Here is an 18,784-nt window from a genome sequence, read left to right on the forward strand (position 1 = left end):
GTGTTCAGCAGTACACAACACATGTAATTCCATAGCATTCCTTCTGAAATAAGTAAACTCTCCCTGTATCAAGGACATTTTCCAAGCAAAGGCTTTGTCCATTTGCAAGGAGCAGGGCAGTATAATTCACAAACTGGGGGGGGGGGGGGAAAGCTTGGATTAAAAGCAATCCTATATTGACTTAAAAAGGTGTTAACAAATCAACATAATTCACTAACAACTCTATTCCCCACAGAAGACAAACATTTTAATAGACCAGGACATGAAGGTATCAGAAATCAGAACTGGTGGAGAAAGGACAGCAACCTTTTCCTCTTACCTTCAACTCTATCCAGAAATGCCATGGCCCAGCTTGGAGCCCATGTGAATAATACACAAAATAATCCCCATCTCTATTAACAACAGGAGTGCCATCTCCAAGAGACCACCTGGACAATGTTGCCCCTTGATGCACTCGAAGATACAGTGACATGTGACTTGGACCTAAAACACCAGGCAGACAAAGAGTTTCATATGAACATAGAATACAGAAAGGAGGAGCTATTTTCTCATGCCCTAGAGCTGCCAAGGATTTCTTCTCACAAAGCAATCTTCCTCATGCCCCAGCCACTTACTGTAGCTATTTTCCCCCCTACTAACAGAAGACAGAACTAGCCATAAGTCCACAGTACAATTTACCACAAGAATCACTAGCAATGGTTGTTGCGTAAAGGGAACAGAGGTCTCTACCAAAGAAATTAACAGTTATTTCACAAAAGTTACGAATTCCCAAGTTTTTTTGTTAACTGCCATGACATCTAGACCATTTTTGAAAGCAGGTATAAGTCTGTAATACATGTCTCATCTAAACAGCAGGGGAAAATGAAGAACAAAAGGGTTCTAGAACAGATTACTGATACTGAAAAGTTTCCAGCTCACTTCCAGATCTTACCAGAAATGTCCAAATGTAAATGACTTATGTTTAAGAGCCTGCTTAGAAGGGCTAGATATTTGGCATTGCAATTTGCAGCTGCCATGTTGTCACATATCCAAAGGGTGTTAGCTACTTGCAGAAAAACAATCACCAGAATTTTGCGGCACCTTATAGACTTATTGCAGTTTGTTCTTTCATAGACAAGAGCCTCTTTCAGAAGCATATGTGTTGCAATGGAACAGCTAGTACATCAGGCTATATGGACAGAGCTACTAGGGTTATTTACTGTACCCTCACTACTGACATCATTACTGGCAAAACCCAGAATATCTTCTATTGAAAAATCACAGATTGATGGCCTGCACAAGCTCACCTGATACTTGAAAGGTTAACTTTATAGAATCCCTGGGCATTTGTTCTCTGGATAGAAGTTGAAAGCGAATAGAGTTCTTGGGAATAAATGCAGGAGCAGGGAGATACCAATTCTTTCTATAAAAAAAAGGGGTTGTTTTTCAATGTGACTCTCAAAAGCAGTATAAATACCTTATATGGCTGCTCAGTATCAATTCTGTCTAATTAGAAGGCTTGGTATAATATGACTGGCTATATTACACTGGTAAACAGGAAAGGACTGAAAAATTGAAGTTACTGCCTTAGAGTCATCCATATAACAACATGCAAAAGAAATCACAAGGACTAGTCATTTTGATCTTCTAAAAGATAAAAAGTGATTTTCACCATGATGTGGCACAGATCACTGAAAAGAAGTATTGAGTACAACAAAGGATATGCCCATTGTGACTGTGGATTTCTGTGAGACCTGGATAGATAAAGAACAGCGTGACACTCAGGGCACATTACATGCAATAGCTCCAGCATCAATTTGGGGGGAGGGGGGGAGCTGTGTCCTGGGCCTCCCATGGCGCATGTGCACAGAGACAGTGCCCTTAAGCAGTTTGACCATTTTTTGTCAGTACTATTAGGGCCAGTGCTTGCCAGCTGCCAGAGGTTTCAGGGGCTGACTCCTGGGTGACTGTGGGCTCTTGACAGGTACCTTATCCAACATTGTTCATAACTGGCTTCGGGCCCAATTCCATCCAACTTTCCAGCGTTGATGCAGCCATGCAAACGGAGAATGTGTATAGCCTATGATGGGGACAATCATAGAGGCCTCCTCAAGGTAAGGGAAAATTTGTTCCCATACTTTGGGGTTGCATTGCAGCTGCATCAGTGGTGGAAAGTTGATAGGAATGGACCCCTAGTCTTCATCAGGTTACTTTTTGCCCCATGACATCACAGATATCAGCAAGGCAGCAAAGTTGTTTCTATTTAGTGGGGGTTTATGTACACAGGTCCTTCAGTCTGTAAATCTGTCCTTTCCTTGTTCTGCTTACCATATATCTGTACACACATATCACAGATCTGTAACAATGCTGCTTTCATTAAAGCAGGGAGAACTGTGCTTTCCTACAGTTTTGTCTGTGATGACTTAGGGCCCAATCCTATCCAACCTTCCTGCACTGATGCAGCATGTGCCCCACTGGCACAGCTGCACCGGCACTGAAAAATTGGATAGGATTAGGCCTTTAGTGCTGGAAAGTGTTCCATATTCTTTCACACCAAATTTGGGAAAACGTGTTTAAGAGATAAAAAATATTACAAACTGTCCTTCTGACAAATTTACTGTAATTTTTCATTTTTTAAAAAAGTTCCACACTGTTCACTTTGTGCCTCAAAAAGGCACTTGCAGCACACATACTGAGCAAGTTAATTGCTTAGATTTAAAGTATATAGTTGATTTTCAGAAGTCTTTACTCGGTTGATCATTCTCATTCAGAACCAAAGGGGTAACAAAGGAGATGTTGCTACCAACCTGAACAGATAGTCTACAGGAAGGATCCAAGGCAGCCCACAGAGAGGTGATTTTTCGTCACATTTTGTTCGAATAGAGTCATTGAGTTCAGGTATATGAGGAGTAACATAAGAAATACCACCATAGTCAAGCCCATTAACCCATATTCCAGAATCGCTTTTTATCAAGTGGCCATCCAAGTCATGAAATTTTCTGCTCAAGTGCTACAAAAGTGATAAAAAAAAAAAAAAGATTTGTCAGAAAATTGACAGATTTTGCCTTGCTGATATTTATTCAGCAAACTAAGAACATTCACATTTGCAACATGGAGATTATTTCCTGTCCACAGAGGAAACCCCAAAGTCTATTTGCAGTGATTCAAGAATACTGTACAAGAGATTATCATGGAATGCTTCATATTTCTGAACTGAGAGAAGGGCCATTCTCTCAGTTCAGAATAAAGATGTTTATACAGGTATGCTCCCGTATCCACGGGAGTTCCATTCCAGAACCCCACTTAACCCCAGTTAAGTGAAACCATGGATACAAGAGAATACGCCCCACTCTCCAGAAACAAGGGGAGCTGAGCTTCCCTTGCTTCCAGAGGGTCTTCTGAGCCCAGCAAAGGCTGTGCATGCCTGCCCACAACCTCTCCCAGGCTCAGAATTAATCTTAGAGCGGGGAAAAAAACTTCTGGTTTCTGACCAAAAACCGGAAGTGACGTTTTTATGCCTTTGCAAGGCATTAGGAAGGCTGGGGAAGCTCCAGCTGGGCTCAGAAGACCCTTTAGAGCAGGGGTGCTCACACTTTTTTGGCTTGAGAGCTACTTTGAAACCCAGCAAGGCCCGGAGATCTACCAGAATTTTTTTACAATGTTCACGCCATCATAACATATAACATTTATGTGTACAATGTATGTTGGTGTAGCCTGCATAACCACATGAGCCAATATTGCACAACACAACATAATTAACTATAAACATTTTTGTAATTACTTGAGTTTACTTTGATGACCTGCACTGAAGTGAAGTGTGCAGCACACTCTGCTGGATGCCCAGGCCTTACCCTTAAAGGGGCCACTGCTGACACCACATCTACCTCCTCACCAGATCTTCCTCTATTCCAATACAAGTGGGGGGGGGAGGTGATCTCTATACAGACCAGTGCAAAAACAGGGGAAAGGTGTGGGGGAGGGAAAATCTCTATATAGACATCACAGCAAGACCAGTGCAAAACCCCTTGCACACAGAACCAACAGATGGAAGTTGGGAGGGGGGCAGATCTCCATACATACCAGTGCAAAAACAGGGGAAAGGTAAGTCAGCCCCAGTAGAGTCAACGGGGCTCATTCCCAGGGATGCGTGGACGGGAGAGAAGCCTGCCAGTGGCTCCTCTCCCAGGGAGGAGCCTGCCAGGGGCTTGCTCCCTGGGCTTGCTCCCTGGGCTCACAAGCCTGCCAGGGGCTCACTCCCAGGGATGCATGGACGGGAAAGAAGCCTGCGAGCAGCTCCTCTCCAGGTCTACTCACGAGTCAGCCCCAGTAGAGTCAAAGGGGCTCACTCCCAGGAATGCGTGGACGGGAGAGAAGCCTGCGATCGACCAGTCGATGCGATCGACTTATTGAGCACCCCTGCTTTAGAGGCAAGGGGAGCAGAGCTCCGCTTGCATTCAGAGAGGGTGTGGGGGGACACAGACCCAATCAATGGATAAGTGAAACTGTGGATGTGGGAACTGCGGATACGAGGGCCCCCCATACATCTTTTATCTTCACCGGTTACATTTAATTGGTTTTATTTAATTTATTAATTGTATTTTATATTGAATTGTTTTATATTGCTGTACACCACTTTGAGCACCAGAAAAGCAATATCTATTAATTAATTAAATTTAATTAATTAATTAATTAATTAAAATCCTGGAATGTGCCCAAAGAGACTGTAAATCAGAACCCTGCATGGCTAAATTATAAGGCCGCATTCACTGGTGCTGAGGCTGCAAGGCACATCCACTACACCCAGAGAGGAGGGGCTGTTGGCGCTAAGTCAGTGCCAATTGCTGCTAAGCCTCAGCACTGCATGGAGAGCCAGCTGGTGCTCCAGCAGCACCAGCCAACAGTTAATTTTGGGGCGGGCAGGAGAGGCAGGGGAGTGGGCGGAACAGGGTGGGGGAGGAAAGGGCAGAGGAGGAACCAGGACAGGAGACAGGTGAGACCGACAGAGCCAAATCCTGGCCTTCGTGTCAGGTTGAAAAGCCCAACACAGAGTCTCTCAAGTCTGCACTGGCAAAATAACCGGTGCTGACTTGAGAAGCCCCACTGCGGGACTTGGGGCTTTCCCCAGGGAAAAGGGAAGAAAGTCCCCTTCCCCTGAGGAGACCTCTGATGGCCTTGCAGAGCTGTTGGATAAAGTATTAGCTGTCTTGGTACTGCTGCACCAAGCAGAACCATCAGCTTCAGGATTGGGCTGTTATGCAGTAGCTACACCTACTGTGATGTCATGAACACCCAGGTGCAATTAGTGACAATAAATATTTCCAATTCAAGGAATAAGCGAATGTCCTAGCACAGTGGTTCTCAAACTTTTAGCACTGGGACCCACTTTTTAAAATGAGAATCTGTCAGGATTCACCAGAAGAGATGTCATGTCCAGAAGTGACATCATCAAGCAGGAACAATTTGAACAATCCTAGGCTGCAATCCTACCACGCTTACTTAGGAGTAAGTCCCATTTACTATTGTTAAGAGCAAATATATAGTAGCTTGTAAAAAGTACAGATCTGTAAGATTTCCCCAAATGCAGTCACATGCCATGGAAGCATCCAGTCTGATATATTAAAAATAAAATCTTAAAATGAATGGAGCCCACCTGAAACTAGCTCACAACCCACCTAGTGAGTCCTGACCCACAGTTTGAGAAACACTGCCCTAGCGGGCTTTAAATGCTTCAAAATTTCAAAGTGTATATTTACAATCTACGGGCAGCCCAATCCTGAGCTGACCAGGGTGCCCAGGCTCGGCAGCACCAAGGAAGGCTGCCGCCAGACCCAGTGCCTCCCATGCTACCTTGGGGGGCGCCTCGGGAGAAGGGGACTTTCATCCCCTTCCCCCGAGTAAGGTCAGCAGCCCCGCAATGGAGCTACTCACTTTAACACTGACCTAAAGGTCGGTGGTAAGGAAAAGGCGCTCGTGTAGGGTGTGCAGCCCTACACAAGTGCCCTGGATCCTGCGGAGCGGAGCTCCACGGATCCTCCTCCCTCTCTGCCCCCTGGCATGCCTCCCTCCACCCTCTCTGCCCCCGCCAGCCTCCCCCCTCCCCAGAACACCTCCTCCCCGCCCCCGTCCCCACCTACCGTTCCGCAGCTCGGCAGTCCAGGAGACCACTGAGCCAGGGGAGCTGGGCGACCACCCTGCGCTAGCCCAGCTCCAGTTGGTGCTGGGCTAGCACGGGCGGGAGCCTGGCGATGAGCCCCGGGAACGTGCCTTACGGCAGGTTTGTGACTGTGCTCGACAGCATGGAGCTGTGCCGCCGAGCACAGGATTGGGCTCTTAATCATCTATTGAAAGAAATTCCACCACAATCCCAGAAGTGATGGCCCAGGTTGAATGCTATAGTTAATTTCTTATTTCAGCTATTGCAGTTTGAACATGAAACTGGAGGAAGTACAAAAGTCCTCAAAGCTCCGTAACATGCATCAACAAAAGGGGGTCAGAGAGGGCTTCCACCCAGTTGAGCAGACTTCCCATTTCCTCTGTAGCCCTTTATTCTGTACCCTGGATCTGATGTTCCCTGATCTGTATGTTCCCTGATCTGTATGTTCCCTGATACTGTATCCCTGATACAGTACAGATCTGATACATACAATACAGTTCCCTGATACATACAGATCTGGATCTGTATGTTCCGATACTGCTTTTAAGGAGGTGTAGGGGAACAGTGGAGCAAAGGGTGTGGGAAATTTCCCCAGTTGTAAACTTCCTTCCACCCAGTTTTGTGGATGAGCACAAGGAGCTGTATTTTAACACTAGGAATCGTCTCTTTATTCAAATTTCTGTTACAATGGAAGGTAAAACAAACAAAAACACACATTCACATGATTTAATAAATAGTTGGATCCCCTCAAAAGCACTTCTTACCTGAAGAACGATTCTCTTAGGCCTGGGATTTGCTAAATCCGAACTGAAAGGAAAAAAGATTCCACTGCAGACAAGGGCAAATGTGATTGAAAAAATGATTCCTAACGTTACGATTATTGTCTTTGTGCTCTTGGTAAGGTAGACAAAATTAAGCTAAAAAACAGAAAACAAACATAGAATTAGGGCATTTCATTTATAAAATACAGCTTCATATAGCTAGAAGACTAGCCTGGAGAACTTGCAAGCTGCTTTAAGATTTATATTTATTTAGCACTGTAGCTCATAGATTTTGCTCCTCTCAGAACAGCTTTGCAAGTTAAGCGAGGCTGAGAGTCTGTATGTTGGAACCTACGGATGCTCACTCAAGTGAATCTCCCCGCCTGTTCCTCACCAAACCAGCTCCCTGAAAATCCAATCCCGAGGGCTAGAGGATACTGACAACGGTATGGGGTGTAGATTGCTGCACAGGGAAGTGGGGATTGGCAAAAAACTCCAGAGTGAAGGTATGTGCCTTTTATTGTGCAAAAGCCTCTTACGATCCAACCCAGTAATTCTTAGAAACTTTCTTCGAAAGCTCCATAGTCAAGCAGGTACCAGATGCTAGTTTTTCATTCCTGTCCTTCAGTCCTGCCAGCACTGAGTACATTCCATGAGCAAAGAAGCATGACATTTGGGCATGAATATAGAATGCAGCACTGTGAAAATCTCAAACTGTCATTAACTTTAATGCTCTGCTGACCGTTCAAGTCACCTACCGCTTGATTTGTTCATGCAAGTGAGCAACCTGAGACTATTTGGGTGCAGGGGGTGCTAATAACTTATTTGCTGTTACCCACATTGTCACAAAAGGGAAAATTCTGAGTTGCTAAGTGATCAGAGATCAGAAACCCAGGCAATGGCAAGTCTCAACTAAAATCCAAGCGCTCAGGCAATGCCCCTCTAAGACAGGGGTCTCCAAATTTTTCAGCCAGAGGGCCACACGAAATATCTGGTGCAGTGGTGAGGAAAAAAATTTAAATTAGAGATGGAACTTAGATGAATGAATAAATGAATGAATGCGCTCATTCACTCAGCCTCTCCAGCCCTCAGAACCCTCTCCAGATGCAATCAGAGCACAGCTCTGATCATGTTCAGTCGAGTGGGCCAGAGGCTTTCAGGGGACAGGAGGCTGGCCGCGGGCCAGATAGAAGCTCGCTGAAGGCCACATCTGGCCCCCAGGCCGGGATTTGAAGACCCCTGCTCTAAGATGAAAGAGAGGAAACATTAGGAAAATGGGCTCAGAAAACAAATATTCACAGCTCGGAAGACTCTTACTATCCCAGAGCAAAACAATGATTAATAGAATTTTCTCAGGTCAAAAAATTTGTCTGAGAGTTTAGTACACCATTTGTTCTAATTATGGTTCAAGTAATTGAACCATCTTAATTTGTAGACTACAAATGATAAAAAATGCACTCTTACAAAGTAAGAAGACAGAAGTATAGACATTATAACCATAGATGCAGCCATAAGCACATCAGGTGGAACTTCTGATCCAGTGCGTCCCGTGATGGGAATGAACATTTCAAAAATAACCCAGTTGAGGTATATTAAATAGAGGTGTGGAATAAGCATTCCCAGTAGGTAAAGGGAAACAAATTTCATAGTGGCACCTACAAAACACAGAAAAGAAAAATAAAATAAGCAGTAACCTGCAGTATAGAAATACTAGACCTTAATATTACCTTTTCTCATTTAAGACAAAATAGATAAGGTTAGCTGACATAGTCAAAAACGTAAGAAGAAGGGATCTACCTGCCTCAGAACTTAAAAAAAGCAGGCACAACAGATTTTAATTGCCAAAGTGCTATCAGCACCATTTCGCAATTTAAAAATCTAGCTGTGTGTGCAAGCCTGCAGAACAGTGCCTGCACGTGAAAGATCAAAGGAATAACTGGACAAATATGCTGCTTTACAGTAATCTGTCTTGGAGAGGCAAATATTAATCTTATCAAAAGATTAAAAAGGATGATATTTCAAGCTGGAACAGAGTGAACCAGTTTGACATACCAGCCCTTTACTCCTTCCACATGCTCTGTCCAGGACACTATGATTGGCTTTGCTGGTAGGAGCTGGCAACTGCAAGTAGGAGTCCAGCAAAGAGCTCTGTAAAGGGAAACCAGAAGGTGTTTGTACTAATGACCACTTGATGTGCCGTCATTAGTACATGCTGGAAATGGCTGGTGGTCGTTAGAAGGTAGGGCTCTCCAAGAAGACTAACGGTCCAAGGCCTTGCATTGTCAAAATTAGCATTCGGGCAGTGCAAAGTCCTTTGCAGCTATCGCAAAAAGTGACATGCCATATCACGGAGGCGGGCTGCCATTGCAAGTAGCACACCAGAGGTTCCTCCATGGCAAGATGCCACAAAACTAGAAAAAAATTCACACATGAAAATACAGCACTTGCCATCATAACACATTGGTGTCTTGCAGCTGAGCTGCCTTGCTGAGAACAGTTCCATAGGAAGAGACATCAAAGCCACAGCCATGCTACTAGATGGAATCAAGCTGTTTCATATGTGATTACCATACATTGGCATAGGTATCTTCAAAAGGCAATAGTTGGTTTAGGGCCCAATCCTATCCAACAACAGCATCGGTGCAGCTGCAATGCAGCCCCGAGGCAAGGGAACAAATGTCCCCTTACCTTATGGAGACCTCCATAACTACCCTTCCACCACAAGGTGCAGCACACACCCCACTGACACCACTACACCAGGGCTGGAAAACTGGATAGGATTTGGCCCTTAATTATTTTTTATATTTGCTTGAGACTCAAAAAAAGAACATGTAAATAATCACTTGCCAGCGTTTATATAGACAATGCAGTTTATTAGCACCTGACTCTACACATTTATTCAGACACCCAGTATTTCCACCAAGTTTGGAACAGAACAATTGCAATGTAGACGTGGCATTTGGAATGTCCTTTCTCACAGAGATGTTTGGGAGGAAAAACAAAACAAACAAAATACTATGACTTGGATCCAAAGAAACATCAGCAGAACTGTGCTTGCATAAGGAAGCTTTCTTGCCCGCATTCCCACTGCAGTCCCCCGAGATCAAGAGAAAAGCTGCTGCTCAGAATTGGTGTACCCTCAAGAGCAATAAGGGGCTTTGCACAGTGGACTGCAATGGGAGAGGGAAATCATTTGGAATTGGTCAGGCCACTTTGTCTCTCATGCTGCATAAGGCTGGATCCAAGTCTTGATATAGTGCAAAATACAGTATATTTCACATGAAATGCTTTTTTCCCATCAGTTATACAAATATGTGTCATAAAATTTTGGTCTATATTAACAAATATATTCATTCTCCATTTCTAATTTCAAAAATTAAAATTGCTTCTGGTCAGGGGAAAAATCCTTGTAGCAAAATTATTTTCTAAACTTCTATTAGCATACTTGGCTGAATAATTAGCATTTATATACAGTAGTTCTTTCAAGTGTTCAAATGCTTCACATACAATACTTGCTGTTAAGCTTATATGAACCATGTAAGAGAGGTGAGAATTATGATCTTTTTACCTTTTTCTTTCAGTTCCTTATAGGTAATTAATTTTGTGAGTAGAGGAAAAGCTACCCATATTGCACTAATAAATGCTGAGGAAACTCCTAGGTAAGTGAGTAAGACCAACTTAATTGACCAAAAAATCACTGGAACATCAAAGAAGAGCTCTCCAAGGAACTGTTCGTTTTTAGTCTGGGAAAAGAGAAGCAAAATGGCAACATAAACCCCTCAGTTTATGATGGAAAGCCCTTAGGCTTAATGTCAATGTTTCATCTAAAAAAAAGAAAGCAGACTGCAGTCATTTTTTTTTCTTGTGACAATGTAAATTAAAGAACACAAACATGTATTCAGACCATATTGATCTGCTGAGAAATTCTCCCACTGTGCTTTTGTTTGGTTTATCCCCAAACCTGTCCTGGAGAAACTTGATTCTTTCAGACTATCACTAAATATGCCCTGATGTCTGACATCTGTTTCTGAAGAATGAAATAGTTCCTATTTGTTATGTATTTATAGATGGCTCTTCAGGCCAAAGCCTCTCAAAAGGATTTGAAAACAGTTAAAAATTGACAATCTACTCTGTTTTTCTTCCATTTTGGGCCACAAATGTCAGAGAGCCTCCTGGCTGACACCTCTAGTTCCTCAGAATGCCAGGTGCAAGGGAGTGGCAATAGGATACAGGCCTCTTGCTGTCTTGTCCTGAGGCGGGACCACTGTGAGATACAGGAAGCTGGACTAGATGGGCCTGTGGCCTGGTCCAGTGGGGCTGTTCTTATGTTCTTAACTACAATTCCCAGGAGGCCTTGCAGGTCTCTTGTTATCTGGTGTGCTCCCTGGGGCATTTGGTGGGCCGCTGTGAGATACAGGAAGCTGGACTAGATGGGCCTATGGCCTGATCCAGCAGGGCTCTTCTTATGTTCCTTGCACAGTAGCTCAAAGCTGCAGCCAGAGTTGGGGTGGGGGACAAAATAGCAACACTATTCTCTCCTCAGCCCTAGTGTTCTGGAGCTCCTGAAATCTAAGGCCAGTTTGATGTAAATGCCCCCCACCTGCTGTAACTCATACTGGTATGACTATGTTATTATTACGGACAATATTTATTATTAGGACCCTTAGCTTTAAAAAAATGTAATTGCTAACTTTCTAACAAGCCTTTCCTGATTTCTCATGTGCTCTTGCTGATTTGCGTTTTTACAGATTGCTGTACTTCTGCAGTTTGTTTTCCTGTGAGTCACTTGGGATGCTCTTGGAGAGAACAGAAGTATAGAAATCTTTTAAATAAATTGTTCTTCTTCAACACAGTTAACCTCTAACTGCAGGCCAAACTTTGGAGTGAAAGACAACCAAGGCACTCAAGTTGCCTTGTCAACATGTTTCCTTAAGTTGCTCTTATTTCTACCAAAACAAGAAACATCCCAGCCTGAGATTTTCAGCCAGGAAAGAATAGGCTGATGGCACCAAATCTGTCAGGAGAGACGGAAAAAGGACTTGGCGCACAAACCAACTGAGCTGACCATCACACTGTACAAATTAGGAAATACAGACAGTTACCATAGTTAACTGTATACTTAAACAATGCTTACTTTATAGTAGAATGTCTTGAGTAACGTGTGCGCAAGAATTAGTTGAGCCAGAGCTGCAGATCCATACAGAAAACTGGAGACATGGAAGTAACTATACCAAGATAGGGAGCGTCCAATGACAGAAATAAACACGGCTACAATAAGGATGCCAACCAAGGTAGCAAACCAACTAAGGATTGTGAAACCAAACGCAATGGCAAGTTCTTTCAAATAACTCACTGCTGAAAGAGAAGGAAAAATGCATTAAAGCCTAGACCAGGGGTGTCAAACCCATTTCATCCTGGGGGCCACACTGGATTCAGGGCACCTGCTGAGGGCCGAACTCCAAATGTGGCACCCGGAAGTGACCTGAACACAGGAAGTGACGTCACTTGTGACACCAATTCCTGTTTTTTAAAAAGCTGAGGCTTCCCCCTTGCTCTGCTACCGCACCCCACCCCAGATTCCATTCTACCAGCAAGCATCCTCTGCCTCAGTCCACCCGACCCCATTCTGCCTCCAAGCATCCCCTGCCTCCCCCACCCCAGACCCCATTCTGTCACCAAGCATCCTCTGCCTCAGTTCACCCCAGACCCCATTCTACCACCACGCATTCACTGCCTCACCCCACCCCACCCCCATTCTACCACAAAGCATCCCCTGCCTGCCAGCCAGCCAAGCCTCCCAGCTGCCCCCGCCCCCATTCTACCACAAAGCATCCCCTGCCCGTCAGCCAGCCAAACCTCCTAGTCGCCCCCCCCAACCCCCAACCCCCCATTCTACCACAGAGCATCCCCTGCCTGCCAGCCAGCCAAGCCTCCCAGTTGGCCCCTCCACCCCCATCTACCTGCCACTCTTCAGGGCCAGGGAAGCCACATACATAGGCTCCGGCTCCCAGGCCCCCTCTGGCAGCAACTGAAGTCCGGGAAAGCTCTGGCTGCGGCTGGAGGGAGGACCAAAGGCTGGGGATGCCGTGCGCGGGTGCTCCAGCCATCAGCTGCCCTTCTGGAGGGTGGACCGGGGACGCCGCACACGGCTGCTCCAGCCATCAGAACTCTCTCCGGCTGCGGGCGAGCCCTGCTCGCACCCAGAGGGAGGACCGAGGACGCCATGCGCAGCTGCTCCAGCCTTCAGCTGAGGGTGGGGCCCGGTCACAGCCAGTGGGAGGGACACCACGCCAGGGACGCCATGTGCGGCCGCTCCAGCCCTCGGAACTCTTTCCAGCCGCAGAGCATTCCGGCTGCAGAGCTCTGCTCACAGTAGGAGCAAGCAGGGTTGGGGCAGCCTCAAACTCCCCCAAAGCCTGGGGGGCCGTCCAAAATGGCTCTGCGGGCCAGATTCAGCCCGTGGGCCTCATCTTTGACACCCCTGGCCTAGACCATCTATTGTAGCTGGAGTTGGCTAGGATTCTACACATGCATATACACAAAATATGTGTATCGCATCCCAAAAGATTTTTTTTTCTTTTTTTCACATCACAAAAGATGGCAACAGAGAACCTAAACCCTGAACATTCTCTCTCAAGACCTGGGATGCAAATGACTAATCCTCTGTTTTTTGTTATTTATTCTCTAGTTACAAGTAGTATATTTTGGACCAAGTTTAATTCAGGTATTTTAAGTTATAATACCTTGCTTTGGAGTAATTTACGTAATAACAAGAATATTCGCGGAATACTTTATACTAGATTGCAATTTATAAAGATAAAACATAATTTGACAAAAAACCATCCAAGGGAGCAGAAAGCTACAGAAATCAAATAGGGATAAACTTATATTGCAAAATAAACCTAGGGAGAAGTTATGGTCTTCCACTACACTCTTCTTCAGCCCTGACAGTCCAGTCTGGGGCAGCCTGGACAGTCTCTTCAGCGTGCCTGACAGCTCTGCTTCGTCAGAAAGTAATGTATTAAAGTAGACCTACCTCTTTTTCGGGGCTGCAATATCTTTTTGCCTAAATAAATAATGGCAAGTGCTGCAATGATACAGTTCATAATAGCACCAACACGAGCTGGGTAACCCAGAACAAACAAACCAAAGACATCAAAGAAGACAAGGTTTCCATGTCGATATTCATGAGATCTGGCCAGGTAGTCTGACTTTGCTAAGTATTTCAGCATACCCAAAATGTTTTCACCTTTGGAAAAATAAAAACAAATATTTAGGATTTACTTTTTCCCCGAACCTTTACATGTATAATTCTGCAAATAAGTGATACTGCGAAATAAATCAAAGGAAAACTCCTGGTTCATTTAAGAAATGCAATTTGATTTGTCAAAAGAAATACTGTAAACGTAGTGAAATAAGATCCTATGTGGTAATTCTTACTACTTTAAAAACATTATAAACCAAACTCTAACCGAAAACCTGTTACCCTCTCTAAAATATAGTTGTAGAGAACTACTGTGCAAAGGAATAATAGTTCTACATGCTTATTTGAGTCTCACTCTCTGTTGCTTCCTCCCAAGGTGGGAAGTCTATTTCAAAAGAAGTGGGAGAGAACATCCTTTTTCACTGTAAAAAGAAACAGCATGTGGCATACAGAGGACGCACTGCTTAAGGGGTTTGTTTACATAAGGCACTAGGGCACAGCAGACATACAGGAGCACTTCTTGGACCCAAGTAAGGATGCTCAAATGTCCAACAGTTAACAAGTCCCAGCCAACCACCTGTCATTCTGTTCACACAGGTGGCATCACTGCCTACTTAAACTGGGTCCCCAGACTGATGTGGTTGAAACCGATAAGGGGGAAGATAGATTGCTGGAGGTAGTAGGTTTCCTGAGATCCACTTCTTCTCCCCTTAGGACAAGATGCTTGGCAGGCTTCAGTGATAACCTAATCATAGAAGGGCATTGCTATCCCTCACCTCACTTTGAACTCATGTCCATCCCATTCACTTCCTTCCCCCAGCCTGGTTTCTCTTCCTTGCTTGCTTTTGGTCTGCCATAGTGTATTAATTATTATTAACAGTATTTATATACCGCTTTTCAACTAAAAGTTCACAAAGCGGTTTACAGAGAAAAATCAAACAACTAATGGCTCCCTGTCCCAAAAGGGCTCACAATCTAAAAAGATGCAAAAAGAACACCAGCAGACAGCCACTAGAAAAGACACTGCTGGGGTGAGGTGGGGCAGTTACTCTCCCCCTGCTAAAAAGAGGAGCACCCACTTGAAAATGTGCCTCTTGCCCAATTAGCAGGGGAAGTGTAGCCTCCTTTTTCATCACCCTTCTTCTTTCTCTCCCATCCCACTTTGCATGTTTTGTTTCCCCATCTGTTTGGGGATGATTTGTCTCCCCATCTGTTTGGGGATACATGATATTCCCAAAGTAAAATGAATTACCCTTAACTCTTTCCTTCCTGTGTGCAAAAAACCATCTGGGGTACAATACTAATATTAATTAAATTGGATTTCCCAGTGGCGTAACTTTCTACCCAGGCTAAGCATCCTTACTTTACTTCTGCTATTTACCATTTCTTCAAACCAGTGTGCATCTCCATCCCAATCACACAATTTCTTTAAGCTAGAAAAGTAGAAGGAATCCAAACTCCTTCCAAACACAAGCAATATGCATACTTGGTCCAAAGTGATCTATGTAAAGAGGGGGGAGGGGGAGCTCTGACTTGTAAACCCCACTAAATTCTTAGGAGTAAACTGCACTGAAATCAATAAGAATTATTTCTGAGTGGATATGCATAGGACTGCACTGTGAAAGTGCATACTGAGAACATACATACACCATAAAATAAAATGGTATGAATGTATTTGTGTGTTTCTATTTACAGGATATGAAGTGATGTACCGTGTTATTTTGACACATACCGACTTCTACTGTCAAATACAATTAATTGGGAGCGGTTTCATCTAGTTATCCCTCTTAACAAAAACCATGGTTTTCTTTTTCTCTGAACAAGGATTAAGCTAGGGCCTATAACTTGGGGTAATCACCAGAACCAACATGGAAAGGCATATTTGAGGCTTGAGATAAGTATCCATGAGAAACTCTGAATACCAACCTGCCCTCTGAATAGTATCTGTTGGAATTCGGTCTGCTGTGTCATACTTCGTATGATAGATATAACCATTTTCAATGAAAGCCAAGTCGATTCCTATCAATATAATCAATCACACTGTTAATCAAAAATATTAAAGATGTTGCTACCTTTATGAACACGGAACAACTGTATTGAATAAACAGCTCTAAGTAATTGCTAACATTGCATTTGTAACACTGTGTGAAAGTGCAGAACATGAATGCATTTTGCTGGTAGGTATCTTGCCATAAAAGTTCTCCCTTCAGGAGAAAGTTATGCCTGCTCTGCTATTTGTGATATTATAAGGTCATTACAGAAGGTTCCCGACTTATTAGCATTAAAATTACAGATGCTCGACATACAAATGGGCTTGGCTGGGGCTTTGAAGCAAGTGCAGTTGTGGAGACACTGGCAAACAAACAACAAAAACTGCATGAAGACAATCCATGCAGCTCAGTAATTTTGAAAATATCAATGTCTTGCTATGGCAACAGGAAAAAAACAACAGCCCAATAACATTGAAAATCTGGGATTCCTGAGGGCAGAATGGTGGAAGAGGATGAAGAAAGCAACCACCCTAGCTGATTGGGCACAGGATTAATGGAGCTTTTGCGAGAGTCAGGGGAGCACCAAGACATTAATTAATATAAGAAAAGCTGACTGGAGGTGACTCCAACGACAAAATGACAAAACACAGCCATCTTTTATCACTACCAAACAGGAAAAGGATGGAGGGAAGGTTTAAAGCTGAGTCTGATCAAAGTTCCCTACAGCTACCATGCACTCTCTTTAAAAAGCCAACACAGAGAAAATCTTACATTTTTATTCATGTGACTAAATATTAAGACCAAAGGAGAGATGAAGGGGCTTATAGGAGTTGTAGGTTTTGTGAGTACAGTGCTGTACTTCCATAGCAGCAGCCCTCAAAGAGACTACAATTCCCATAAGTCCCTCCACTTCTCTTCCTATAAGGAGAAGAAGCGAAAATAGCTACCTTTTTTGTTGTTGCCGCTGAATAATTACTGGAAAGTAAAATTACTCCTTTTTTCCTACCTCACCTTGTGTCCTGCTTCTCAGCCCAGTTCCACCCCCACCTCACCAGGTAGCTGCTCCAATAGAAGCTTTATTCACTGCATAGACCTGTGTATAAGCCGACTCAAGTATTCAGAGTTACTTCTCAGGTATAATTTTTTACTTATACACAAGTATATATGGTAATTTTGATCTCCTCTCCAATTATCAACAATAAAGTTGATTTGGTTGCACCTTTCACGCTTGTTTCCTTCCTCATTTCCCACTGAACCACAGAATCGGACTACTGGCCACTACACAGGATTCCAGCACAAGAAATAGTTTCCCCTCCTTGGATGCATGTTACGCAAGTTTTAAAATACACCAGGTAACACTTCCAAGTAAGTCCAAATAAGGGTCCTAATAAAACAGTCTAACATACCTGGAATGTTGCCAAAGTCTCTGTAAATACGGAAGTCTGTTTCTGCTGGGATAACACCAGATTGAAACACTTCTTGAGCCACAATGGAAGCAAATGGGTGTTTTGCAGCAGAAATATATGCTTGTACCAGCCAGGGGTTTTCAGGTCCTGCAATAATTACAAAACAATCACAAAATGAGAAGTCATTCAGCTTTAGATTTGTCACATATGTTGCTTATAGCTGGTCCCACCCAAAAGGAACAAGGTAGGCATTATACAGAGTGAGAAAATGCATAAATGATTTTCATTCTAATAACAGTAAATCTTAGGGTTCTGAAGTCTGTCTTAAAATCTAGAGGCTCCAAATACTTTTAACTGCACTGCAAAGTTACATCAACTGTGAATCATATAGCTACACAACACTATGAAATCCTTAATTTGAGAAAAAAATCTGCTTGTTCCTTTCACTTTGTTATTGCTTACATATATCAATAATCATATTGTAAATTCTTGTAAGAACAAGATCCAGGAATGCTGAGAACCCAGTCAGTCAATCATTTAAACCTGGTGTTGGAAAAAGCAAGCATGTACGAAGAGGTTGTTTATGAGATATTTAGAGGCTTCCTACAATTGCCCCAAGACATCCTGCTAAAGAGAGCTGAACTGCTCTGAACTAGAAGGACAGCTTTAAATACTACATGGCAATCAAATCTCATTATATCTATAGCCACAACAAGTACAAGAGGTTTTCAGAGCAGAAACATGTGAACTGAGCAATATCAGATAGGTTCAGTTGTCAGTGTTCTGTAACAGAGACTAGAATACTCATGATACTGCATGTACAGTTTCAGTGGCCTTATGATATAGACCAGTGTTTCTTAATGTTTGTCCACCTATTTGAAGTACCACCAGAAGTAACTGGCAATGACATCATTGCCAGTTACTTCTAGGTTGGAAGGCCAGCTGCAATGCGACAAACACCAGTAAGAGACTCAGGGTGGACGGGAGGGCTTTTTTGGATCTCTGCCCACCAAGCCGAGCCTCCTACCACTGTTTATTGTCTCGCGTTGCTGGTCTCGTCACTAGGCGGCAGGTGTCCAGGGGTCCAACGAGTACCACCAGACACCACCTCAAGTACCACTGGTGGTACCCATACCACTGGTTGAGAAACACCAACATAGACTGATGTTACTTAGACTTCATAACCAAAATAAATGATCAAATGATAAAGCTTAGTAAACGAGAGTACGGAAGTGGTACTCTAGTTTCACAATAACTTTTTACAGTCCTTTTGAAGAAAACTATTCTTC

The 18,784-nt window shown here is 43.7% G+C and overlaps 1 protein-coding gene across 2 annotated transcripts in view; it reads right to left on the bottom strand.

The window, feature by feature from the left end:
• Positions 1-18,784, bottom strand: part of ERMP1 (endoplasmic reticulum metallopeptidase 1) — a 35,393-nt gene that overhangs the window by 4,611 nt on the left and 11,998 nt on the right. Inside the window, exons 5-14 of one of the 2 annotated variants that reach the window (XM_066618373.1) lie at positions 17,496-17,642; positions 16,025-16,117; positions 13,931-14,143; positions 12,029-12,246; positions 10,463-10,637; positions 8,359-8,549; positions 6,898-7,050; positions 2,787-2,989; positions 1,287-1,402; positions 320-483 (exon numbers count right to left, since the gene is read on the bottom strand). In XM_066618373.1, coding sequence (XP_066474470.1) covers positions 320-483; positions 1,287-1,402; positions 2,787-2,989; positions 6,898-7,050; positions 8,359-8,549; positions 10,463-10,637; positions 12,029-12,246; positions 13,931-14,143; positions 16,025-16,117; positions 17,496-17,642 — 1,673 coding nt within the window. Of the gene's footprint in view, positions 1-319; positions 484-1,286; positions 1,403-2,786; positions 2,990-6,897; positions 7,051-8,358; positions 8,550-10,462; positions 10,638-12,028; positions 12,250-13,930; positions 14,144-16,024; positions 16,118-17,495; positions 17,643-18,784 lie in introns of both variants that reach the window. The other variant, XM_066618372.1, reaches the window with a different exon arrangement.

The sequence above is a fragment of the Tiliqua scincoides genome, chromosome 2 (assembly GCF_035046505.1).
Source record: "Tiliqua scincoides isolate rTilSci1 chromosome 2, rTilSci1.hap2, whole genome shotgun sequence".
Taxonomy (NCBI): domain Eukaryota; kingdom Metazoa; phylum Chordata; class Lepidosauria; order Squamata; family Scincidae; genus Tiliqua; species Tiliqua scincoides.